The sequence below is a fragment of the Macaca thibetana genome, chromosome 10 (genome assembly GCF_024542745.1).
Source record: "Macaca thibetana thibetana isolate TM-01 chromosome 10, ASM2454274v1, whole genome shotgun sequence".
NCBI classification, from domain to species: Eukaryota; Metazoa; Chordata; class Mammalia; order Primates; family Cercopithecidae; genus Macaca; species Macaca thibetana.
In genome coordinates this window covers 25,092,785-25,119,374 of record NC_065587.1, presented here as the reverse complement: position 1 = coordinate 25,119,374, position 26,590 = coordinate 25,092,785, and the positions used below count along the sequence as shown (strand labels likewise).

The window sequence follows — 26,590 nt, the reverse complement described above, 5'->3', positions numbered from 1 at the left end:
GTCTCACAGGTCTGTTTTGCAGATGAACTGAGATGCTGTTTGCCAAGGGCTTTGGGGTACAGTGCCAGGCATATAAGTAAGAGTTAGGTTTTAAAAATCATAGTGTTGCAAATTTTCCATAGCCAATGCATCCCGGCTCCCTACTGAGGTGGAGATAGAATGGCTCCTGAGACTTTCACTCTCTGTTTTATTACCAGTGCCCCCGAACATTCTGTGAGACCCCCAAAAGACCTTCTTCCTAGAGAATAGTAAATCAAGGATGAACTATATGTCCTCTTTGCAGCAAGATATGATTTCTCTGTCTTGGGGCCTCTTTTTTTTTTTTTTGTATGAGATTAAAATCAGACACAATCCTCTTCCCAGCAGTGACCTCTGTTAACATCCTTTCCACGTTTTCCCTGTTCTCCACGTCAGCCCCAGGGCTGGGGATCACTTTGCATAAATTCTCACTTTTAATTCTCACAGCAACCCTGACAGGTAGGGAAAGAACCACCATTTTGTGGCCCAGGATGCTGAGTCTCAGGATCTTGCAGTCTTTGTCAAAGTCAAACAAGGTCTGGTTTTCCAGCCAGCGTGTGATGGGGCCAAGCTCAGAACTCAGTACCTGTCTGCCTCCAAAGTTCTTGCTCTTCTCCACTACAAGGCCACCCAGCTGGCTGAGCTGGTGGGTACATGCTGGGTGCTAGGATCTCCACCCTTCTCTCCTGAGAGTGCCTTCTCAGCTCCATCTAATCCTCCATCCAGTCCTCAATTTGGAAGGTTGTCTCTGTAAGCAGAATCGAGGAGAGCTCAGACTTGGGGCTAAAGGCATGGGTTTTGGGACCAGGCTGACCAGTGTTCAATCCTTTTCTCCTGCATGGTCCAGGTGACTCCTTTGACCTCTGAGACTCAATGTCCTCATCTGTAAAGTGGGGATAATCAGAGTGCCTGCCACCTAAAGTTCTTGTGAGGCTGACATTATTGAACTTGAGTATTTAAAGCTCTGTCATTGCTATCATTGGCATTATTGTTATTAATGAAAAATCGGTCCAGGACCCAGGAGAGTTTTCCTCAGCAACGTTTAGGAGAGGCTGACCTGGGTTGTTTTTTTTTTTTTTTTTTTTTTTGTTTTTTTTTTTGAGACAAAATCTTGCTCTGTCACCCAGGCTGGAGTTCAGTGGTGTGATCTTGGCTTACTGCAACCTCTGCCTCCCAGGTTCAAGCAATTCTCTGCCTCAGCCTTCCCGAGTACCTGGGATTACAGGCACCCGCCACCACACCCACTAATTTTTGTATTTTTAGTAGAGATGGGGTTTCACCATGTTGGCCAGTCTGGTCTTGAACTCCTGATCTCATGATCCACCTGCCTCAGTCCCCCAAAGTGCTGGGATTACAGGCGTGAGCCACCGCGCCCAGCCTGGGCTGGTCTTTAACCTTCTCCTATCCCTGTGGTCCTGTAGCTGTAAGAGTTGAAGTGCGTCTCCCTGGAGAGTCAGACTATTGGTCACCCTGCCTCCTGTCCCTCATCACTTGACAGAAATGACAGTAATGTTCGGAACTCGAAATGGCAACAAGGATGAGTGATGCTCGTCTTGATGGGGGCTTTGCTTGGTTTTCTTTTTCTCTGAAGGCTGATGGGTTATTTAATTTATTTGTCTCTCACTAAATTTGCCAGTCTACTTGCTGCTGACCCATTGCTTAATATATGACACAGTCAGAACCATACATAACCCAGCATGGGGTCCCATAATGGGGTGATGAAGGGAGGCTGCTATCTACCCGGCACCTCACTCCCTGCCTGCCACCATCATAAAGAGATCAGTCCGGGAATGGATGGGGCTGTAACTTGGGGAGTCAGGAGGTGCTCGTGGGAAGGAGAGACAATATCCATAATGACAAGGGCCCAGTCCCCCACAGAGCTGTGATACCCTGGCACCAGTAGCAAGGACGGTCCATCCAGGGATAGGAGGAGGTGGCTGGATGCTCTCCAAGCTGTGGTAAGACCTGAGAGTAGACGGTCAGTGATAGTCACAGAGAGATTGTTAACATAACACAATGACCATATATTCAAGAGCTTTGAGAAGTGTTTTACCAGTCTTACTGTTTTAAATCAATCGTATGAGGAATACGTCAATGTTGTCTGTCTATAAAAATTGGAAATAGTCCAGAAGAATAGAAAGTTGAAAAAAAAAAGGTCTTTCCTCACACCCCAAATCCCATTGCTATCAAAGGTGACCGGTGACCACTGTGAACAGTTTGGGGTGTACCCTTCCTTCAGGGCTTTTTTTTTTTTTTTTTTGAGACGGAGTCTCGCTCTGTCACCCAGGCTGGAGTGCAGTGGCATGAACTTGGCTCACTGCAAACTCTGCCTCCTGAGTTCACACCATTCTCCTGCCTCAGCCTCCCGAGTAACTGGGACTACAGGTACCCACCACCACGCCCAGCTAATTTTTTTGTATTTTTAGTGGAGATGGGGTTTCACCGTGTTAGCCAGGATGGTCTTGACCTCCTGACCTCGTGATCCACCCGCCTTGGCCACCCAAAGTGCTGGGATTACAGGCGTGAGCCACCGTGCCTGGCCTCCTTCAGGCTTTTTTTTTTTTTTTTTAAATTTAAAATAGGCTATAATTTTTTTTTTTTTTTTTTTTTTTGAGATGGTGTCTCTCTGTGTCACCTGGGGTGGAGTGCAGTGATGTGATCTCGGCTCACTGCAACCTCCGCCTCCCAGTTTCAAGCGATTCTCCTGCCTCAGCCCCCTGAGTAGCTAGGATTACAGGCGTGCACCACCATGGCGGCTAAGTTTTATTTATTTATTTGTAGAAACAGGGTTTTACTATGTTGCTCAGGTTGGTCTCAAATTCCTGGCCTCAAGTGATCCTCCTGCCTCAGTCTCCCAAAGTGCTGGGATTACAGGTGTGACCCACTGTGCTTGGCTGACTTTAATTCTTAAAGCATTTTAGATTTACAGAACAATTGAACAGAAAGTACAAAATTCCTACGTACCCCTTCTCCTTGTCCCCACAGTTCTCCCTATTACCGATATCTTGTGATGAACCAATATTGATACTCTATCAGCAAAGGTCCACAGTCTACACTCTTTCTGTTGTGTTCTTTCATGGATTTTGACAATTATATGTCATGTATCCACTGTTATAGTATCATACAGGATAATTTCACTATCCTAACCAGCTAGTTTTGTTTTTTTTTTAAACTTTTTTTTCTTTTTCTTTTTTGAGACTGAGTCTCACTGTGTTGCCCAGGCTGGAGTGCAGTGGTGTGATCTCAGCTCACTGCAACCTCTGCCTCCTGGGTTCAAGGGATTCTCCTGCCTCAGCCTCCCGAGTAGCTGGGATTACAGGTGCCTGCCACCACATCCAGCTATTTTTTTTTTTTTTTTTTTTTGTATTTTTAGTAGAGATGTGGTTTCACCATGTTGGTCAGGCTGGTCTCAAACTCCTGACCTCAGGTAATCCACCCACCTTGGTTTCCCAAAATGCTGGGATTACAGGCGTGAGCCACCGTGCCTGGCCTTTTTCTTGAACTTTTGATTTGAAATAATTATACACTCCTAGGAAATTGTAAAAATCACACACAATATTCCATGAAACTTCTCCCAGCAGCCCCCAATGAGGGCATCATGCATAGCTGCGGTACATATCGAAACCAGGACATTGACGTTGGTGAATTACTGTAATCCAAACAGCCTTCATCTTCAGGCCTCAAAACTGAGCATTTAGCTACATCTATGCATTTAACACATATATGTGGATTAAGTGGTTGGTTATTGCTTTTTATGCCAGTGGGTTCACACCATCTTTGTTCTATGCCTTTTGCTTTTTTCACACGTCATATCTCGCCTTGGGCCTCTTTCCACATTGCTTCATAGGGATATTTCTGATTGTCTTTGTCAACTGCAGGGGACTGTCCAGAATGAATGGGCCTCTGTGTATATGACAGTTCTGTTTATGAGCATTCATGTTGTTTCTTGCTTTTTTGGTATTATAAATAATGACACACTGAACATCCTTGTGTACAGAGAGTTGTGCGCATTTGCCTGGCAGTGGAACTATTAAGTCAAGGGTGTGTCCGATGTTTAACATTTCAGTGAACCCACCCAATTCACCTCCCTCATGGGCTGGTTGGCTCTCTTAGGCCTCACAAGTCTATGGGGTAAGTACTACGGGGTTATCATTTCCATTTGTGGGTGGAGGAGCTGAGGCTCAGAGAGGTGCAGCCACTAATTCAGGGTCACACAGTCCCAAGTGGCACAAAGCTGGACTATCTGTCTGCCATGCACTACGTCACTGGGAGTCCGAGGAAGGCTTGGCGTTTTTAAAGGGACCCGCTGTTTCCACTTTAAGGATGCTGTGTCTGTCCTCTCCTCCAAGACAGGCCTGTCCTGTCCTTGTATCTCTGGGCTCACATCTATTTCCTTAGGTGAAGCATGCAGGGCTCAGAGGAGCCCGACCAGGTCCCCATATGGTGGCTTCTGATTGCAGCTCATAACTCTGCTTGGCTCTCCTCCAATTCTAAGAGGCTTCTCCCTTCCTTCTCCACCTCCATTCCAGCTGCTTCCACCCCTTAATGAGGTGAGCTTCACCCTGTAACAAGGTGCTCCAAGCCCAGAGTATATTTGCTTTCCCTACGTTTTTCCCGAGGGTGCTGATTAGAGTTGGTGTCTGGGACCCAGCTGGCTGCGACAGCTTTGTTCAGTTCTACAAGCTCTGAAAGGGCGTTAAGAGTTGTGGAGTCAGGAGAAGCGGGACAACTGCAGGGCTGGGCCTGGGCTTCTCTGTGCAGAGGGCCTTGGACAAGCAAGCTCAGTCTCCCAAGGCCTCAACTTGCCAGGGCTCCGCCAGTTCCCATAGAGATCTCTCTGCATGGCTGAAAAAGCAAGGAGTCACTCGCACACTTGGCCCTCAGAGCATCCCTGATGGGTGGAGAGTCCAAGGGCTGGAAAGGGTCTTGGACTGCAGCAGCCTAAGCCCCTCTTTGAACAGGGCAGGGACCAAGGCTCAGAGAAGGGAAGAGACTTTCTCAGGGTCACCCAGCGAGGCTACAGGGGCCTAGGATCATGGTCTCCTGACTCCTGAGTGAGTGCTCTGTTGATCCTGTATGGCTTCCTCCCTCCTTCCCTCCTTTCTCCTCTCTCTCTTCCTTCTCTCCTTTCCTTCCCGCCTCTCTTCATCCTTCTCTTCCCTCCTCCTTTGCTTCTTTCTCATCTCCTTCTCTCTTTTCCCTTCCCTTCCCTCCCCTCTTTCCTCTTCTATCCTCTTTCCTTCACTTCCTCCTTCCCTCTCCCTTCTTTTTTTATTTTTTGAGACGGAGTTTTGCTCTTGTTGCCCAGGCTGGAGGGCAATGGCGTGATCTCGGCTCACCGCAACCTCCACCTCCCAGGTTCAAGCGATTCTCCTGCCTCAGCCTCCTGTGTAGCTGGGATTACAGGCATGTGCCACCACGCCTGACTAATTTTGTATTTTCAGTAGAGACGGGGTTTCTCCATGTTGGTCAGGCTGGTCTCGAACTCCTGACCTCAGGTGATCCACCTGCCTTGGCCTCCCAAAGTGCTGAGATTACAGGCCTGAGCCACCGCGCCCGGCCCCTCTCCCTTCTTTTCTTCTCCTCTGTGCCTATTGGATGATAAACCCTCACCTTCCAAGATGAAATTTCAGTCAAATTAAGAAAGATGGACCCAGGCCATCTTGGATGGTAGATGATGCTGGGGGAAGAATTCTGGGCAGGAGACAACCAAAGTTGAGAGTGGTCAGTTCCACTCAAGAGTTTCTAGAGGCAGAGACCCTTGAACCAAATCTTGAAAACAGAATAAATTAGGGAGGGTGCTCTAGGCAGAGGAACCTGAATGGCAAAGACGCAGTGGCTTGATTCAGCATGGAGCAGGTTCAGGGTCCTCCTTCTGAATGCCAGGCCTAGTGCCTCTGTCTTCCTAATCATAAAGCATCAACCTAAGGGACCCTGCACTGGTGCTGTGAACCTAAGGGCTCTAATGGAGACAGGATTGCCGTGTGGCCTAGCATCCTGGAGATTTCATCGATCTGTCCTTGGACAGGCCTGTCACCTCCTCTGCCCCATCCCGCCCAAATGCCTTCCCGCGGCTGCAGGCCCTGCATCCTCTGCCCTGCCCCAGCTAGTGGCTTGGCTCTCAACCTGACGGCTACTGCAGCCAGGTCTATTCTGGGCCGCAGGCAAGGATTTATGCTGCATTCTCTGAGCATGTAGAATTTATTCATAAAACTGGAATGGCTGCTTGGGATGTAAACAATTAAATATTTTTAAAAAATACTTGCTGAGAAGTGGCGATGCTGGAAGACAGAGCTCACTGGCAGTCCCACATCTTGGGAAGGTGGGGTGAGGAGGCTAGGACACCTAGGGGACCCCAGTTTCAGACTGGTTGTGCTACTCACTTGTTGGGTAGCTCTGTAAAAGTTTCTACCATTCTTCTGGGCCTCTGTCTCTCCTAAATAATAACAGCAGCTCACATTTAATCAGTGCTTACCATGCGCCCAGGCACTGTTCTTTTTTTTTTTGAGACAGAGTTTCACTTTTGTTGCCCAGGCTGAAGTGCAATGGCACGATTTCGGCCCTCTGCAACCTCTGCCTCCCAGGTACAAGTGATTCTCATGCCTCAGCCTCCCAAGTAGCTTGGATCCAGACACTATTCTAAGAGCTTTGGCTACTTCAACAATCTCATGGAGTAGATGCTATTATTTTATTTTATTTTATTTTGTTTTGTTTTGTTTTTGAGACGGAGTCTCGCTCTGTCGCCCAGGCTGGGGTGCAGTGACTGGATCTCAGCTCACTGCAAGCTCCGCCTCCCGGGTTTACGCCATTCTCCTGCCTCAGCCTCCCGAGTAGCTGGGACTACAGGTGCCCGCCACCTCGCCTGGCTCGTTTTTTGTATTTTTTAGTATTATCTTATTTTACAGATGAAGAAACTGAGGCTCAGTGGGGAGAAAGAACTTGCCGAATGGGGTGGACTAGGTGCTCTCCAGGTTCCCTTTTTACCTTGATTACCAAATACCCTATTCGCCCCTTTTTGGAGGGCAGATAGTGATGGCTCAGTGAGAACTCCAATATGTATGAGTTCTGGACTCGTCATTCAGAGACAAAGCATAGCAATGCTAGCAATAACAATGACAATGGCAATGATGATGGAATGAATTGTTAATATTTACTAAGAATTCATCTTCTGCTAGACATGATTTAATTGCTTTGCATGGATTATTCCATTTAATCCTCATAACTCTATGTGGTAGATTATACCCATTTTATGGATGAGTAAGGGAAGGCTCAGAGAAGCAAAGTAAGTTACCTAAGGTCATGGACATAGGGAAAGAAAGAGCCCAATTTGGGACCAAGAGGTTCTGTCTTTAAATCCCATACCCTTATTCTTTACGTCACACTGAATTGCAGGGTTCATGGCCATACCAATAAATGGAATTGGTAATCATGCCTTTTTGTATGGTTGTTGCATTGATGAGATTACATGCTTAGCACAGGCTCAGATGCATGGTGAGTACTCAGAAAATGCCAGCTACTCTTGGGCTTCCCTCAGACCCAGGAAATAGCTTTAAAGGGGACAGTCTGATAGGCTGAATGGCCCCCGCTCAGCCTGCCTTAGCGAGGGGCATGTGAATGTGGAAAGAGCATTACAGGGGACCATCTAGGTCTGGCCTTGGTCCTGGGCTCTACCTTGCTAGCTGAGTGACCTCAGGCAAGTCGCGCATAGGCTTGCAGCTGGTCCACTCTTTAGCCTTTGCCCCTGCAGGTGCCCCATGTGACATCTTCCAGCCAAGGTCTCCCTGACGACTCTGCTCCCCAGCTTGGATCACCTGCTCTGGGACACACTCATAGGTGGCTTGACACATTCAATGTCTTATTTCATTCTTAAAACAACCAGATGGGAGAAGAGCTACTCCATTTTACAGATAAGGCAACTGAAGCTCAGAGGCTGATGTCTCCACTTAAGATCTTGCAGCTAGGTTGAAATTATCTTGGGAAAACCAGCTTCCAGTTCTTTCCACAATTCCCACCACCTCAAAGATGCCTCATCCATCTTTCTCCTCCAGCTTCTTGACCAAATTAATTTGAAAGACCCCCCCACAGGCTCCCTTCCACTTGTAAATTCCCCATGCACGTTGGCATATTCAAGGTTCTGACAAGTCCTGCAAGTAGGAAACCTGTTTTGCTGAGTTTAGTTTGATGTTGCTCCAACTGATTTGCTCATAAAGCCTTCTTTTCCCCCAAACACCTGCTCATAGTCCCCAGAACGTTGGGAGTGGTCTGTGCTGTGTTCTCAGTTGTTAAGGTACAGGCAATGATTCATGTTGGATTGTGCATAACTCAGCATCAATTTATAGACGACACATTGGCCAGGCCTTTGGACAACTTTCTCCAAACCCAGTCAGGTGGAACAATATGTCCAGGTTTGTGGGGCTGCATGGCAGCTGGGGGCAGCAGGACCTGGAAGGAGCCCTAAGAAACAGGAATGGATTTGAAGTTCTAGCCTCTAAGAATGAGAAGGTTACATTTTCCATGTTCTCAAAAATAGAACTTTTCTGGATGTCCCTGGGCAGAAAGCCACAGCCACCTGAATTGGATTTTCTCTTGGGGTTCCTCTTTCTGACCCATTTGTCATTTTTAAGGGTGGAAATCTCCGAGTGGGATCATAATAGAGTTGACATGTACGGAGCAGGTTGTGTGTTATGCGTCCTGCCTGTATAACCTCATTCATTCTTCCTTTTTATTATCATTATACTTTAAGTTCTAGGGTACATGTGCACAATGTGCGGGTTTATTACACAGGTATACATGTGCCATGTTGGTTTGCTGCACCCATCATCAACTTGTCATTTACATTAGGTATTTCTCCTACTGCTATCCCTTCCCCAGCCCCCACCCCCTGACAGGTCCCAGTGTGTGGTGTTCCCCACCCTGTGTCCCTGTATTCTCCTTGTTCGTCTCCCACCTATGAGTAAGGGCATGTGGTGTTTGTTTTTCTGTCCTTGTGATAGTTTGCTTAGAATGATATAACCTCATTCGTTCTTCACAAGCACTCCATGGAGTAAATTCTGTGTCATTCCCATTTCACAGAGGAGGAGACTGAGGCTCAAAGTGTTGACACGACTTTGCCAACATCACGCGGCTTTAAGCAATGGAGGTGGGATTTGAATTCAGGCATTCTGTCTCTAGAACATTGCCTTTTCCTGTAGCAGCTACAGCCTTTTAGACTTATCTCTTCTCTACAGGTGGCCTCCTTCCTCACAGGCCTCCGAATTGTAAACCTCTGTGTGAGCAAAAGTGAACCAGATGCAGCAAGATTATAAATAAGTCACATAATGTTGAGTAATTCAGCAACAGCACAGCTATTGTTGGAAGGAGAAATAACTTGGTTATTAATAAAAGCAGGAGGCCACAGTAATTGATAGCAATTGAACTCATGGTGTGTGGGGGAAAATAGCTATGTTATTTCTCTCTCTCTTTTGTTTTCTATTGACATAAAGGGAAAAACCTGCCTTTGCAGGTGGATTTGAGCAACTCAGGAACTGCAGTTTCATTACTTTCCCTTGTTCCTTTTCCTCCCTTCCTCCCTCTTCCTTCCTTCCTTCCTCTTTCTCTCTCTCTTTCTTTTCCTTCCTTCCTTCCTTCCTCTTTCTTTCTTTCTTTCTTTCTTTCTTTCTTTCTTTCTTTCTTTCTTTCTCTTTGTTTCCTTCTTTCTTTCTTTTCTTTCTCTCTCTCTCCACTTCCTTCCTTCCTCTTTCTTTCCTTTTCTTCTTTCTTTTTTCTTTCTCTCTTTCTCTCTCCATCCTTCCTTCCTCTCTTTCTCTCTCTCTCCTTCCTCCCTCCCTCCTTCTCTTTCTTTCTGTCTCTCTCCTTCCTTCCTTCCATCCTCTTTCTCTCTCTCTCCTTCCTTCCTTCCTCCCTCCCTTCCTCTCTCTTTCTCTCTTTCTCTTCTTTCTTTCTTTTTCTTTCTTTCTTTTTTTCTTTCTCTCTTTCTCCTTCCTTCCTTCCTTCCTTCCTTCCTTCCTTCCTTCCTTCCTTCCTTCCTTCCTTCTTTCCTTCCTTCCTTCTTTCTTTCTCTCTCTCTCCTTCCTCCCCCCTTCTCTTTCTTTCTATCCTTCTTTCCTTCTTTCTTTTTTCTCTCATTTCTCTTTTGTTTGTTCTCTCAGTTCAAATCCCAGCCTGCCTCTTACCGAAGGAGTGACCTGACAGATGGCTCAGGTGAGGCAGTTTGCCCAGGGTCAACTGGTTAGGTCAGCACTCTTTCAGCTAAATCACTATTTCCAAAACCACTGTCTCATGCATCATTAGATCTGCAAGAGATTCTGTAAAAGTATTCTGAGGCCAACTAAATCTGAACAGAATTTTCCCTTCTTACAGATTCATAAGATATACTTTAAAGGCTCTGAGAAGTCCTGCAGTTAAGAAACCGATTTAACCAAGCATTGACTAAATTGATGTGATACATTATTCATTTTTTCCCAGTGATACTGATGACCATTCCATAGAACAGCTGCTACGAGGTGCACCTTTGGGGAACTCTGATCCCCACCTGTGTGGCCGGCTGCTCTGCCCTGCTTCACACCCATTCTGCCACTGAGAGAATTACTGACTCAGCCCCGCCCTTGCTGGCATATTGGCTGGAGGCTGGCTTCATCTCAGACATGCAAATGGTTCCTAGGAAATAGAAGAGACAGAGAAAGAGCAGCGTGCCAGGCTGTTGTCTTCTTTTTAGAGAGCCTTCCCTTGGCCTCCATAATAAGGGAAGATCCAACCAAACCTTGCTAACATGGTCATGCTAGGTCCCTGCAGCCTCAGGGGCTCTCTTAGACGTAACACCTTAGCAGGAGTGCAGATGCTGAGTTAAGTGTTCAAGGGCAAAGGGTTCATGCAGGAGGTGAATCCAGGAAGGACTGGGAGGGCAGTGAGGAAGGGAAATGGGGCAGGAAGGCAGGAACTGTGGGCCCACCTGCCATGGGGACCTGTTTCTCCCTAGCAACTGGAAAAATGGCTGACAACCAAAAGCACACACCAGAAATGATCTCAAAAAGGCTGTGCATCTGGCTTTGTGCAAAAAAGTAGGAACAGCAGAAACAGGAATTGGACCCAGATCCGATTTGGGCCAACACCCATATTATTGCCCAGTTCCTTTTCTTCATGCCACAGGTGCCAACTCAGGGTTCTTGACCTCCCCTGGGAAGACAGTTTGGTCACCACCCATGTCTAAGCAGAGATAGAAGAATCCATGGGATTGGATTTTGTGCACCGGCCAGCCTTCGGGGAGCTGATAGTAGAAGATGCTTTTCCTGGCAAAGCTCCCTGTGTGCCCACCTGGATTGCACCAGCAGCACGCATCTCAGCTGCACCTGCAAATATCCCCCCTAGGCGAGGCAGGATTTAGAGAGTCCAGCCAGCATCCATTAACCACTCTTCTTTTCAGAAATATCAATTGCCAATTTCCTTTATGACTTCTTCCAGCTCATCGAGGCCAGAAAGGTCACTACAATTGCAAGTGTCGTGAGAGCAGGCGTGGAGTAGAGCAAGAGGGGACAGGACCTCACCTACCTAGAGAGACATCTCCTATTTAGTTCACTCTCAATCCCCAGCACAGGAAGAAGAAAGTCTCATTCAGTGATAATAGCCTTTAACACCTCTCTCTAATATTTGCTAATCTCCCTTCTTAACAAAGAGAGGGCAGAATTCAGGCTCACAGGTAACCGTATTTAATTAGAATCTAATGACATTATTGTGCTTATGTAATATTTGTTTCTACTTTCTATTTATGGCAGGTGATAATGAATTCTCATTTAACATAGTGTGATAATATTTCTGTTTACAATTTATTTAAGTGAAAATGAAAAGTGAGTCCATTTAAAAGTAGAGTCACAAAGATATGGCAAAAAAGATGATATCTGAAGGACTGATTTTGGTGAAAATGTAGTTCTTCCACTTAGTATCAGCCTGTTTTCTGGTGACTTCTCTCAGTTAGATTTTTAATCTATAAAATGAGATTAATAATAGAGCTTTTTAGGACTCTTGTGAAGATTTAATAATAACAATAATAATAATAATAAATAACTACAACTAACAAGTACTGAGCTTTTTCCATGTGTCACTCCTGGAACAATAACACGGGCTTTTTAACAGTAAAAGTCATGAGCTGAACAAAGACGCAATGTTGAATAAAATCAGGTAAGTGAATGAGAACTGTTATCATCACCATCACCATCATCATCACCACCATACCATCATTGTCACCATCAACACTGTCATATCGCCACCATCATCACCACGACACCATCATCATCACCATCAACACTGTCATATCGCCACCACCATCATCACCACCACCAGCACCATCACCATCATATCACCACCACCATCATCACCATCACCATCACTATCATCATCATCATCACCATCACCATTATCACCATCACCATCATCATCATCACTATCATCACCATCATCATCACCATCATCACCATCATCACTATCACCACCATCATCATTACCATCATCACCATCACCATCACCACCACCATCATATCACTACCACCGTCATCACCATCACCATCATCACTATCACCACCATCATCACCATCACCATCATCATCACTATCATCATCATCACCATCATCACCATCATCACCATCACCATCATCACCATATCATCACCATCATCACCATCATCACCATCATCACCATCATCATCATCACCATATCATCACCATATCATCACCATCATCATCACACCATCATCATCACCCTCATCATCACCATCATCATCACCACCATCATATCACTACCACCGTCATCACCATCACCATCATCACTATCACCACCATCATCACCATCACCATCATCATCACTATCATCATCATCACCATCATCATCACCATCATCACCATCATCATCACCATCATCATCACTATCATCATCATCACCATCATCACCATCATCATCATCACCATCATCACCATCATCATCATCATCACCATCATCACCATATCATCACCATCATCATCACACCATCATCATCACCCTCATCATCACCCTCATCATTACCATCACCATCACCATCATCACCACCATCACCACCACCATCATCACCATCATCATCACTGTCATCACAATCATCATCACCATCAGCATCATCACCATCATCATCACCATCATCATCACCATCAGCATCATCACCATCAGCATCATCATCACCATATCATCACCATCATCATCACCACCATCACCATCGTCATCACACCATCATCATCACCCTCATCATCACCCTCATCACCATCACCATCATCATCACTGTCATAATCATCATCATCATCACCATCATCATCATCTTCTCCATCATTTTTGAAAGTGACAGGATTTTTTAAAATTAGCCATATTACCTCTCTGAGTCTCAGTTTCATCATCTGTAAAATGACATAGTCTATAAAATGGGGATAATACAGTAATGCTCTTGTGACCAGTGCAGAGTAATTGGCACGTAGGAGGATGTAATACCCTTGGTGACTGGGGCCAGACCTCCTCCTTGGGTAGGGTCAAAGTCCTAGATAAAGTCCTTTTCCAAATTTCTAATTTTGCCATAAGCCAGACTGGCTCATCAGGCTGTCTGCTTGAAGAATTGGGCCCTCATAATCTCTTTCTGATTGATTGAAAAATCTCTGTTGGTGGCTGTGATTCTTATTTCAAAGAAGGAAACACATTTATAGGAAAATAAGAGATGAAAGAAATTTTTTTTAGTTTTTTCTAAGTTGACATATAGTAAGTATACATATTTATGGGGTCCATAGTGGTGTTTCTAAACATATATAGTTATCAGATCAGGGTAATTAGTGTATCCATCATCTTGAACAATTATCAGTTCTTTGTGTTAGGAACATTCAATATCCTCCTTCTAACTATTGGAATCTATATAATATATTATGGTTAACTACAGTCATCCTGCAATGCTATGAAACACTAGAATGTATTTCTCCTGTCTAGCTGTGATTTTGTGTTCTTTAACAACTCTGTCCCTATCCACCCACTTACCCCCAAACAAACCCTTCCAGCCTCTAGTATGCTCTATTCTACTTTAGACTTTTATGAAATAAACCTTTGTTTAGCTTCCACATATGAATAAAGAACATGTGATATTTGTCTTTCTGTGCCTGGCTTATTTCACTTAACGTCCTCCAGTTCCGTCCATGCTGCCATGAATGACAAGACTTCATGCTCTTTTATGTCTGAATAGTATTCCATTGTGTATATATACCACATTTTCTTTACCCATTTGTCTGTTACTGGACACCTAGGTTGATTCCCTCTCCTGGCTATGGTGAATAATGCTACAGTAAACCTGGGGTACAGATGTCTCTTTGGTGTACTGATTTCCTTGGGATAAATGTTCAGTAGTGGGTTTGCTGGATCGTACGGTAGTTCTATCTATAGTTTTTTGAGGAAAGTTCATACCGCTCTCCATAGTGGCTGCACTAGTTTACATTCCCACTAACAGTGTCTAATAGTTCCTTTTTTTTCTTTTTTCATCCTTGCCAGCACTTTTGTATTTTGTCACCCCATCCTACTGGAGTGAGATGATACCTCGTTGTGGTTTTGATTTGCATTGATTTGCATTTCCCTGATGATTAGTAATGTTGAACATTTTTTCATGTATTTGTTAGTGAAAATGTTTTAAGGATGGCACTATTATTTGTTTCAAGAAGTCATTTATTAGCCGGGCGCGGTGGCTCATGCCTGTAATCCCAGCACTTTGGGAGGCCGAGGCGAGCAGATCATGAGGTCAGGAGATGCCATCCTGGCTAACACAGTGAGATCCCGTCTCTACTAAAAATGCGAAAACAAAATTAGCTGGGTGTGGTGGTGGGCGCCTGTAGTGGTGGGCACCTATAGTCCCAGCTACTCGGGAGGCCGAGGCAGGAGAATGGCGTGAACCCGGGAGGCAGAGCTTGCAGTGAGCTGAGATTGCGCCACTGCACTCCAGCCTGGGCGACAGAGCGAGACTTCATCTCAAAAAAAAAAAAAAAAAAAGTCATTTATTTTTATTTTTATATGGATTAAAAAATTAGTGCTCAACCATGATAAAAAAAAAAATTGGAAAATATAAAATCCCCTTACCTAGCAGTGATGGTTAATATTTAGCTATATTTCCCTTTTATTACTTTTTACAGCAGTTTAGAATGATTCACACAGTTGGCATCATACTATGACATCATTTTCTAATCTGCTTTCCACTTAGCATTCAAATGTAAGCATTGTCCATGGTATGCAGGGTCTTCGTTGCTAATTTTAAATGGCCTTATAATAGTCCAGAGAGTGGCTCTCCATTGATTCTTTAATCCCGGCTGCTTCCGCTCCCCACCCCGTTACATTCCAGCCACACTGGTTTGCTTGGCATTCCTTTAACACGCCATGCTCATTTCTGCCCCAGGACCTTTGCGCTGCCTCCTCCTTCAAACTCTGAAACACTTTCCTGGTTCTTTATGTAGTAGCTCCTTCTCACCCTTCATAGCTCAGTTAATATATCACGACTTCAGATAGAGCCAGCTTTGACCACCATAGATACCAAACGACTCCTTCAGTCTCTCTTGATCTCAGCACCCTGCTTTAGTTTCTGTTTGGCAGAGAGCAGAGGGAACTTTATAATTTTATGGCAGGAAATGATCTTATCTATTTGTTTACTTGTCTACTGTCACACTCCCTCAACGGACTATAAGCTCCATGAGGACAGGCACTTTGTTTGTCTTGCTCATTGATTTCGGTGGCAGACACAGTGCCTGTCACATGGAGGGAGCTCAGTCAACATGTACAGAGTAAGCAGATGGCTGGTTAGATGGTTGGATGTGTGATTAGATGAGGAGTTGAAAGATAGGTAGGCGGCTTGCAGGGGATAGTGCATGCCTGGATGGATAGGTAAATAGATACGTGGGTGGGTGAATCAATCATACTTTTACTAACCATTCCCCAATTTCACATTTAGAGTGCTTCCCCATGATATTTTTAATTGCTTTGAAAAAGTAAGCAATACAGGCCGGGCGCGGTGGCTCACGCCTGTAATCCCAGCACTTTGGGAGGTCGGGACGGGCGGATCACGAGGTCAGGAGACCGAGACCATCCTGGTTAGCGTGGTGAAACCCCGTCTCTACTACAAATCCAAAAAAATTAGCCGGGAGCGGTGGCAGGTGCCTGTAATTCCAGCTACTCGGGAGGCTGAGGCAGGAGAATAGCGTGAACCCGGGAGGCGGAGCTTGCAGTGAGCCAAGATGGCGCCACCGCCTGGGCGAGAGAGCGAGACTCCGGTCTCAGAAAAAAAAAAAAAAAAAAAAAAAAAAAAAGAAAAAAAGAAAGAACAAGTAAGTAATGCAAAAATGCAAATGGCGAGGAAGTCTGATAAGCAAGTCTCTTGGGAAAGCTGACTCCTCCAGGGCCATTGCCTAGGGGCCCAGGCCTGGGCGGTTGTCCAAGCTGCCTGCTGAGGGGGCTGGCCTGGAGATTGGGAGGGTGCTGAGATTCTCCAAGGTTCTCTTGGGCATTCATCCACCCCATGCCCAGGGCCTCACTGCCACGCCTCTGTTTTGTCCCCTGTGCAGTGGGCCGGAAGCAGTTCATGAGGTTTGAGTGGGCAAACTATGCAGCCGAAGCCCTCGGCTGCGAGTATGAGGAGCTGAACACGGCCACCTTCAAGCACCACCTTCGACAGATCATCCAGCAAATGACGTTTGGGCCAAGCCAAAGGGGCCTCGAGGACGAGGAAACCAGCTCAGGTACATGGCTGATGCCTCTCTGGGTGAGCTGGGCCCCCCTGGGCCAGCTCCTGGGGATACACCAACATTCTTTAACTTTTTTTTTTTTTTTTTATCAAAGATTTGTTAAGGGCCTACGCTATGAAGGCCTGTGTTAGGTGCAGGGGAAGCCATCGTGGGTGGAAAGGGACATTGTTTCTACCTGGTCAATGCTAATGCTCAAATAACTACCTCAGTTCAGTGGTCATGAAGGCTGCTGAAACCTGGCAGGGAGATCCGCGCTGTGGGGAGGGGATGCCATGGGCAGGGCCAATGGACCAATGCATTTCCATTGGATTTCATGTTTGCTGAGCACCTGCTAGGTAGGGGAAAGACTAGTCTTTCTGTTTGAGGAATGGAAATAAAGCCCGAATGGCTGGTGCAAGGTGGACGGATGGGAGAAGATGAGGGTGGAGAGCAAGGTGTGGTCAGCTCACTAAGGGTTTATAAACGAAGGTTTTTATTCTCAGACCCTTGGGAAGCCATGGAGTGCCTTCAGCAGGGGGATGGCATGATTTGGCTTTAAGAAGCTCAGCCTGGATGAAGGTTGGGGAGTGAGTGGGAGAAGGGAGACCCACTGGGAACCTATAAAAATCACCAGGTGATAGGTGGTGGTGGGAAGTGCTTGTGGAGATGGGGCAGGTGGGGACAGATTCAGGGTCTGGTTTACAAGCTGAGGTGTTAGCGTGGGCCCTAAGAGAAGGGCAGAGACCAGCAGTGGCTGCTAGGATTTTGGCCTGAGCAGCTGGAAGAACAAGGGCGTTTTGAACTGCAGTGGGGGAAAAGCGGGAGGACTTTGTACTGTACCTGCAAGGATGTGATCTGCCGAGTACCAAGTCTGCAGCCTCTGTGCATCTTTGGGAGCTCTCTAAGAACAGCTGTCCTTGAGACAACAGAGTTTGGGATTAATGAGTAGAAGTGTTGTGAGCTGTGGTTTTGGGACCCGTCTCTTGGAGCTCCTTTGCACCTTTGGCATTGCTTCCACCTTCCAGGGACTTCGGCATAGGGGCTAATGTCACTTGGACCCCATTGGCCCTCTGTGTCTCCTTTCAGGCCTGTGCTCTGGTGTGAGCTGTGGTTTTCTTGAAGATTACCTCTCCTCTTCGACATACACACACATTCACAGAAGCATGCACATATATGCTTGCACACACCACACATATGCACAGCACAAGTTGTGTATGCACACCTGTGCACAGATACACACCACAGAATCACACACATGAGCACACACATGCACAGACACCAGCACACATATACTGCAAGCATGCACACCACACACACATGCACAGATATGCATGGCACGTGTGTGTGTAAACCTGTGCACAGATATATATGACACATGCACGTACCACACAACTACACACACATGCATAGACACAAGCACACATGTGCACACATATGCACAGGCACAAACACCACACACATACTTAAGGACGGGCGCATCACAGGCACAGACACATGCAGTCACCGCTTTGTGAGTCTGAGTTAACCTCTCAGGCTGAGGTCTCAAGAGTAGATATTAAGCAGGCAGGGGACCTTCGGGCTTAGGAGAGAGGCTGGGAGGCTGCGGGTTGCCTAGCAACAGCCCAGGTTGGGGGTGGATTCCGAGGAGGGGTGGGAAATGCTTTCGGGGCTGCAGTGGGCTGCCTGGAATGTACAAGCAGAATTACTCCTCCAGGCACTAGTGCGCACTGATTTGGAAACTGTGTTTTCAGTTTTTTAGACGGAACTAAAACTTAAGGGACATAATTTGTGATCTGACCCCCTACACTCCTCACTCTGCTTTGTTCAATGCACCCTAATCAAGGCTGGTGATTGTAATGGGATGCGTATACGTGCGTGCATGCGTGTGTGTGTGTGTTAGAGCAAAATCGAGTCCACAACTGTAATTATAGTTTTTGAGCTTTTATATTCCTCCTGACATTCTAGGTAGGCACTTTTCCAATCTCATTCAATATTCTTCATACCTGACTTTAAGCATTCCTTTGTATGGGCAGACTACAAATTACCTAACCCATTTTCTATTGTTGAGCACTCAAGTCATTTCAAAAAAGTGATTTTTGCCAATTTAATCAACAATTGGAAGAACCTATGTCCCCAGCAAGCTTTATTTCTCTGAATGTTTCATTAGAATAAAAGCCTAGGAGTGAAATGATTAGGTCCCAGTATACGAACATTTTATGACTTCTAATACAAAATAGCCAAATTTCTTTCCAGAAAAGGAATCATAAACACTTACTGAGTGTCTACTCTATGCCAGACACTGGCAATTTAAAGATCAATAAACCCAGGGACAGGGTCTATCTTCAGGGCACACCCAGCCTCATGAGGGAGACACAGGTTAATAAAATAACTATACTAGAAAGATTATGCTATGGGAAGTGCTATTAGAAGCAAGGTAGAGCTGGGGATTGGCCTAGTGGTGGTGGTGGTGGTAGTCAAGGAAGGCTTTCCTGAGGAGGTGACATTTGGGCTGAGCCCTGAGGGATGAGCAGGAGATCACTCTGGGGTGAAGGTAGGGCAGGTTACATAGGACCCTGTAGGCCCTGATAGGACAGTTAGACTTTGTCCTAAGAACCTGGGGAAATAATTTCAGCAGTGGAGGAATGTGGCAAGAAAAGAAGGATTTTCTAAGCTGAGTGGCCCCTGCTGCTCTGCAGTGATGTCCTTGGCCCCAGGCAAGATCCCTAACCGAGAATGCTGATTCTGTCCTCTTTCCCAGGGCTCAAGATGACAGGAGTGGAGTGTGTGGAGGGGATGGCCTCGGGCCTGTACCAGGAGCTCTTTGCGGCCGTGGTCTCACTCATCAACAGGTAATGGGGCCTTTCCCTAGGCACACAGTTGGCCTCTTGCAAGTGCACAGATGAATTCACATACCGGGCAGTTGAGCAAAGTGGCAGTTTTTCAGCTGGCGAGAGGGTTTCTAAGGTGGACAGTGCTGGGTTTAATTTCCACCTTGGCCACCCACTGGCTGTGTGGTCAGTAAATCAGTTCACTTTTCTGATCTCCCTTTCCTCGTCTGTACAATAGCTCTCTCCCCAAGGACTGTTGTGAGGATTAAAAGAAATAATGAATTTAAATAACTCTTCCTGGCCAAACGTGGTGGCTCATGCCTGTAATCCCAGTAATTTGGGAGGCTGAAGTGGGAGGATCACCTGAGATCAGGAGTTCAAGACCAGCCTGGCACCATGGCGAAAACCTGTCTCTACTAAATATTACAAAAATTAGCTGGGCATGGTGGTGGGCGCCTGTAATCCCGGCTACTCAGGAGGCTGAGGCAGGGAGAATTGCTTGAACCTGGGAAACAGAGGTTTCAGTGAGCCGAGATAACGCCACCGCACTCCAGCCTAGGTGACAGAGCGAGACTCTGTCTCAAAACAAAACAAAACAAATTCTTGTAAAAATACCAACAATAAAAGCTAAGCACTTTTGAATGTCTACTGAGGGCCAGGGATTGTACTAATTGTTTAACCTGCTTTGCGTCACCAAGTACTCACATGGACCCATTGTACAGAGGAGGAGACTAAAGCGTGAAGGGGAGAACCGAGATGCAAACACAATGCCACATTCTCATCTCATACTTTCAGTTCCCCTGAATAGCCTAGCACATTGTTCTCATCCATTTATTTTTCAAAATTGTCTTGCTGGGGATGGGAGCAACATGGTAGAAATTTGGAGTGGGCCGGGGTGTGCCTCTGATGTGCCTCTGTGGGGCTGCAGGCCAGAGGAGCCTCTGTTTTCTATCGTTATGCACAAGGCACTGAGCCCATGCTTGGAAACCCTTGAAGCCGTTTTTTCAGCAGAGCTAATCCAGAGCCTAGGCAAAGGCTTGCCTTCCTCCTCTGTGAAAGCAGAAAGCATAATTAGGCTTCTGAAATCCTGTTAAAGGGATGAGGCTGGCGCGTAGCAACAGAGCAGCCGGGTTTCTCCAAGTTGTCGTGGACACAGAATCAAGTCCCTCTGACGCTGCCGAAGTAATTACCATCTGAGCCCACAGACATATTATCTAGAAACCAAGGGGATCATGCGTGCTTAGAGAAGGGAGTACTGGGAGTGGGAAATGAACTGCTGGCGGAGGAAACTGCCTTCACCAGTGAAGGGCAGCTGCTTCGAGGTTTGGGTTCTCAGAGGCCACGTCTGTGAAATGCTGCACTGATGATCAAAGTACCTACTACAGCATTTATAAGCACCTAGTAGGTGTCTGTCTTGCCAAGAATTAACCGACTTCATCTTCATGCATGTCTATGTGGTGGCTGCTCTTATTATCCCCATATTATAGTTGGAAAACCTTGGCAAACAAGAGAAGAACCAAGGTTCAACTAAGGGCCCTGCAAAGCTCCTAGCTGATCATACTCATGGTGATGATAGCAGGTGGCATTTACTGAGCACTAACCACGTGGCAAACTTTGCTTTCACGGCCACGGAAGCTTATCACACCCAACCCTCACAACAGCCCTCTGAGCTAGTCACCATCATTAACTGAGATGGTGGCTGAGACGGTGGAGGCTCAGAGAGGTTGGGCAACTCTCCAGAGACGCACATCCTCTCTGTCACAGAGCAAGGATTGAAGCCCACATATGACTGGCTCTAAAGTCTCTTAAGTCCTGATTTTTGATGTGAATAATCCCTGCTCTGTCCACCCCTACAGATTCATGAGGAGAATACAAGGAGGTGATAGCTTGGAAGAATTTTGTAAACTGATGTATTAAATAAAATAGTTTTTTGATTTTAATAGGCCTCTGAAGAAAGAAAAGGAGGTCCTAGGCTTCACATGGTAGCCAACTTGCTGGGTGACCTTAAGCTAGTCTTTTTTTTTTTTTTTTTTTTTTTACTTTGGGCCAGTGGGAGGCAGTTTAATTCCTTTAGTCCTTATAACTGTCCCTGGGATAAATCTACTCACCCCCATCCTCATTTAACAGTTGGGAAAACCCCTGCTCAGAGAGGTTAAGTAGCTTGCCTGAGGTCACACAGCCTGTAAGAGTTGAGCTTAGTTTTGAAACCAGTTCTGCTGGAGGCTTGGATGAGTGTGCTCCTAGATTCCACGCCATCTCAGACATTCCACCTCCCTCTTCTCTGTCTAGATCCTTCTCCTCCCACCATCTCTCCATGGCCTCCATCATGGTGGTGGACTCTCCAGGCTTCCAGAACCCCCGGCACCAGGGCAAGGACCGGGCGGCCACCTTCGAGGAGCTGTGCCACAACTACGCCCATGAGCGCCTGCAGCTGCTGTTCTACCAGCGGACCTTTGTCTCCATGCTGCAGCGATACCGAGAGGTAGGCCTGGGCTGGAGCAGGGCCCTCACCAGAGCTCCATGGAGGGTGTGAGGTCAGATGTGAAGTGTGGGATTCCCATTCCCCAGTAGCCTGCAGCTTCACCCTGTTCGGTTCACCAGGGAACAAAGCCCTTTCCCCAGGCCTGGCTCCCCAGAACTCTGCTGCTCCCTCCACAGTCCAGCCTCCCCCTGCCACCTTCTGAACCCTGCAGCCCAGAAGCATCAAGGAACTTGGACTTCCCCAGGCCTTGCTTCCATGGCTGTCCTTTCTTTGGGATGACTGCTTCATCCTCTCCCACTTCACTTAAGCAAAACACTCCTGCAAGAGTCAGTCTACATCTGCCCGAGTGGGGAATGTCCTTCGAGTCCTGTGGGTGGGTGGAAGCAGTGGGCTGCACACCCCTCTGCAGCACAGCACGGTGATTCTCACAAAGTTGAAGGTGCATGCACCCCAAAACCCAGCAATTCCTCTTCTAGGAGGCACCTGAGAGAAACTCTGTGTGTGAACCAGGAAGCATGTACAGGCCTGATCCTGCCAGATCTTATTTTCTCATGAAAAAAGAAAAAAAAAAAAAAGGTTAAGTTGAAATATAAGGCCAGGCACAGTGGCTCATGCCTGTAATCCTAGCACTGTGGGAGGCCGAGGTGGGCGGATCACCTGAGGTCAGGAGTTCAAGACCAGTGTGACCAACATGGCAAAACTCCATCTCTACTAAAAATACAAAAATTAGCCAGGCGCAGTGGCGCGGGCCTGTAATCCCAGCTACCCGAAAGGCTGAGGCAGGAGAATCACTTGAACCCGGGAGGCAGAGGTTGTGGTGAGCTGAGATTGTGCCGCTGCACTCCAGCCTGGGCGACAAAGAGAGACTGCATCTCGAAACAAACAAACAAAAAATTACAAAGAAAAGGGCATAAATCAGAAGCATATAGCTCAGTGAATTTACCCAAATGAACATACGTGTGTCTCTATCACCCACGTGAAAATGAGAGGATTTTCAGTTCCCTATATGACTCCCACCTTCTTCCCTGAAGGTGTGACCACTTTTATTGCAACAAGTGCTACTGGCAGAATATTAAAAATGGCCATATTGTTCATCAGTTCAATAATATAGAATAATAAGTATTGAAGTTACATTCATTTCTTTAGTTGGTGATAAAAATAAAGCACCAACATAAATGGATCTCAAACAGATGACGCTGATGAAACCTGAGGTCTGATCCCAACTCTGTCGCTTATTGGCTGTGTGGCCTTAGGAAAGGCACTTACCCTCTCTGACCCTCGATTTTTTTATGTGGAAAACAGAGATAATAATACTTTTGTATCAGTTACGATTTGCCATAATAATGCTACATAATAAACTACCCCCAAATGTAGTGTTTTAGAAAAAATCTTTGGTTGTTGCTCACAAGTGTCTGGATGGCCTGGACAGCTCTCTTGGTCCGGGATAGTTCTTGAGCTTGTGTTCAGATTCAGGTGTAGGTTGGGGTAGATGGCTCTGATGATCTTGGCGGGGCTCTCTCACGTGTGGGATCAGCTGGTCGTGAGCGGATCTAGGCAGGCCTTGTCTGGGGTAACCTTGTCCCTGCTCTACAAATGTCTCATTCTCCAGCAGGCTAGCCTGGGCTGTCCTCATAGCGCTGGGCAGGGCTCCAGGAGAGCAAGCAGAAGTGGGCAGGGGACCTTGAGGCCTAGACCTGAGGCTTGTACAAAATCACTTCCACTGTGTTCAGTGAGTCACAGCAGGTCTAAGGCTGAGCATGGATTCAAGGGGTAGGAAAACAGGCTCCACTTCTTGATGGAGGCACTGCAGTGTCACTGCAGAGAGTATAGATATAGAAAAGTGCAGAGAACTGGGGTTGTTTTATGGTCATTGTTACCATACTCCCCAAAGGGGCCGTTTTGAGCATTTAATGAACAAGAATAAAGAGTGTAACAGCTATTTTATTTTTCCCATAATATTTCACTTATTTCTGATTATCAAAGTAATACATTTTTAATTAAAACACTGGAAACTTCATATAAGTACAAAGAAACTAAAGATACAATCTCCTTTAGCCCTCCCATCCAGAGGCAACCACTGTTACCATTCTGGTTTTTTTTTGTTTGTTTGTTTGTTTGTTTTTTTTACCATTTTCCCTTTATTATGTTGTCTGTGGATTTTGGATCTTCCCGTACACGTGAGTTTGTTGTCTGTCATTTTTCTCACAGTATTACATTGTTCACATCACCTCCCTTCACTTACAAATCTTAGTAAACCTGCTTGCAGTGGTTGCATCTGATTGTATTTCCTCTCCTATAGACATCAGGGTGGTTTCTAAGTTCAAGGCTTTGTAAACAATACTGTGATGAACATCTTTGTCCACAGCACTTCCCAGACATTTCTGGTGACTTTTTAAATTTTTTGTTTTTTAGATGGAGGTTCACTCTTGTTGCCCAGGCTGGAGTGCAATGGAGCGATCTCGGCTCACTGCAACCTCTGCTTCCTGGGTTCAAGTGATTCTCTTGCCTCAGCCTCCCAAGTAGCTGGGATTACAGGCACCTGCCACCATGCCCGGCTAATTTTTGTATTTTTAGTAGAGACGGAGTTTCACCATGTTGGCCAGGCTGGTCTCGAATTCCTGACCTCAGGTGATCCACCTGCCTTGGCCTCCCAAAGTGCTTGGATTACAGGCGTGAGCCACCGCACCCGGCTTCTGGTGACCTTTTTGTGGCAACTATTATTCCTCATAGTTTACACTTGTTACTTCCAGCACCGAACACTCAGCCTCATTATGTTCTCAATAAATATTTTAAAAGTGTGGACTGAGTTACCAGTTTCTGATAAAGCTGTCAGCGTGATGGCTGACACCCTGTATGATGAGCAGAATGTCATTGGAGCATTGATTGACAATTTTTCTTCCCACACAAAGACTAAAAGGTGATGAATAAACAACCTCATTAACAACTGGGAAAATTAATTAAACAGACATTTCTCCAAAGATTTACACAAAAAGAAGCTCACCATCACAAATCGTAAGAGAAAGGCAAATCCAAACCACAATGAGACACCACCTCCCACACATTATAATGGCTACTAAAAAAAAAATCAGAAAATAACAAGTGTTGGGGTGATGTGGAGAAATTTCAACCCTTGTGCGGTATTGATAGCAATGTAAAATAGTGCCACTGCTGTGGAAAACAGAATGGTGGACCTCAAAACATAAAAAAAATAGAATTCCCATGTAATTCAGCAATTCCATGTCTGGGTATATACTCAGAAGAATTGAAATCAGGGACTCAAACGGGTATTTGTGCACCAAACTGCAACATTATTCACAATAGCCAAAAGGCAGAAGCAACCCACGTGTGGATTGCAATTGACAGGCAATGGACAAGCAAAATGAGATATGCACATCACGAGATACGCACTTACTAGGAAGTATTATTCAGCCTTCAAAAGGAAGGACATTCTGACAAAATGGCACAGGCTGGATGAACCCTGAGGACTTTATGCTAAGTTACGTAAGTCAGATACAAAAGGACAAATACTATATGATTTCACTTACATAAGCTACTTAGAAAAGTCAAGATCAGAGGCACAGAAAGCAGGATGCTAGGGGAGGAGGAAGCAGGGAGTTAAGTCTCCTGGGTACAGAGACTCCGTTTTGAAAGATGAAGAAAGTTCTGGAGATGGTTGCTGGTGATGGATGCATAACAACGTGAATGTATCTTATACCACTGAACTGTATACTTAAAATGACTAAAATGGTAAATTTTTTGCTATGTATCTTTTGCCAAAATTTTTAAAACCATTTTTTTTAAAGGGCCAAGAGGTGATGGAAGTCCTCTCCGCTTTTTCCTTCAGAAGTTTTCTTCCCCCTTCAGCTCACTGAAAGCGCTAACTTTTAAATCCTGTGATTTTTTCCAGGAAGGTGTTCCTGTGCAGTTTGACCTCCCGGAGCCCTCCCCAGGGACCACTGTGGCTGCTGTGGATCACAATCCCTCTCAGGTAACACGGGGCCCAGCCAACCCAGGCTCTCAGATGCCGGCTGGCCATGTTGAAATGCTCGTGGATTTGAGTCTTCAGTCTACTAGTTGTCAATGCCGTCTGCACCTAGAGTCACCCCGGGATCACTGGAAATGTGGATGCCTGGGACCCACCCCCAGATTCTGTGTAAATTGGCCTGGGTTGTGGCCTGAACAATGGAAGTTTAAGCATCATCAGGTTGAGAACCGCTGCTCTCCTTTATGTCTGAGTCTATGTCTTAGACTAGCCCCATGCCTGGGAGGCTGAGGCCTGAGCCAAAGCGAGTTCAAGGCTCATGGCCAGGGGCCTCCAGCCACTCTGGCCTGCAAAGGTCAGATGTTTGAATGAAGGTGCTGTTCCCAGAAGAGACCGGGGACCTTGGGGGACTGGAGAACAGGGGACCATGTTGGGTGCAGGGCCCTGAACTCATTTAGGGGCAGACAGGTGTTAGTTTAAGGGAAGCGGAGTCTTTACCTCACTCTCTCCATCCCTAGAACTCACTTTGCTACCCCAG

The 26,590-nt window shown here is 46.1% G+C and overlaps 1 protein-coding gene across 2 annotated transcripts in view; it reads left to right on the top strand.

The window, feature by feature from the left end:
• MYO18B (myosin XVIIIB) overlaps nt 1-26,590 on the top strand; it is a 300,206-nt gene that overhangs the window by 67,251 nt on the left and 206,365 nt on the right. For both annotated transcript variants that reach the window (XM_050745880.1, XM_050745879.1), the window contains exons 13-16: nt 16,602-16,775; nt 19,519-19,609; nt 21,878-22,070; nt 25,978-26,058. In XM_050745880.1, coding sequence (XP_050601837.1) covers nt 16,602-16,775; nt 19,519-19,609; nt 21,878-22,070; nt 25,978-26,058 — 539 coding nt within the window. The remainder of the gene's footprint in view (nt 1-16,601; nt 16,776-19,518; nt 19,610-21,877; nt 22,071-25,977; nt 26,059-26,590) is intronic.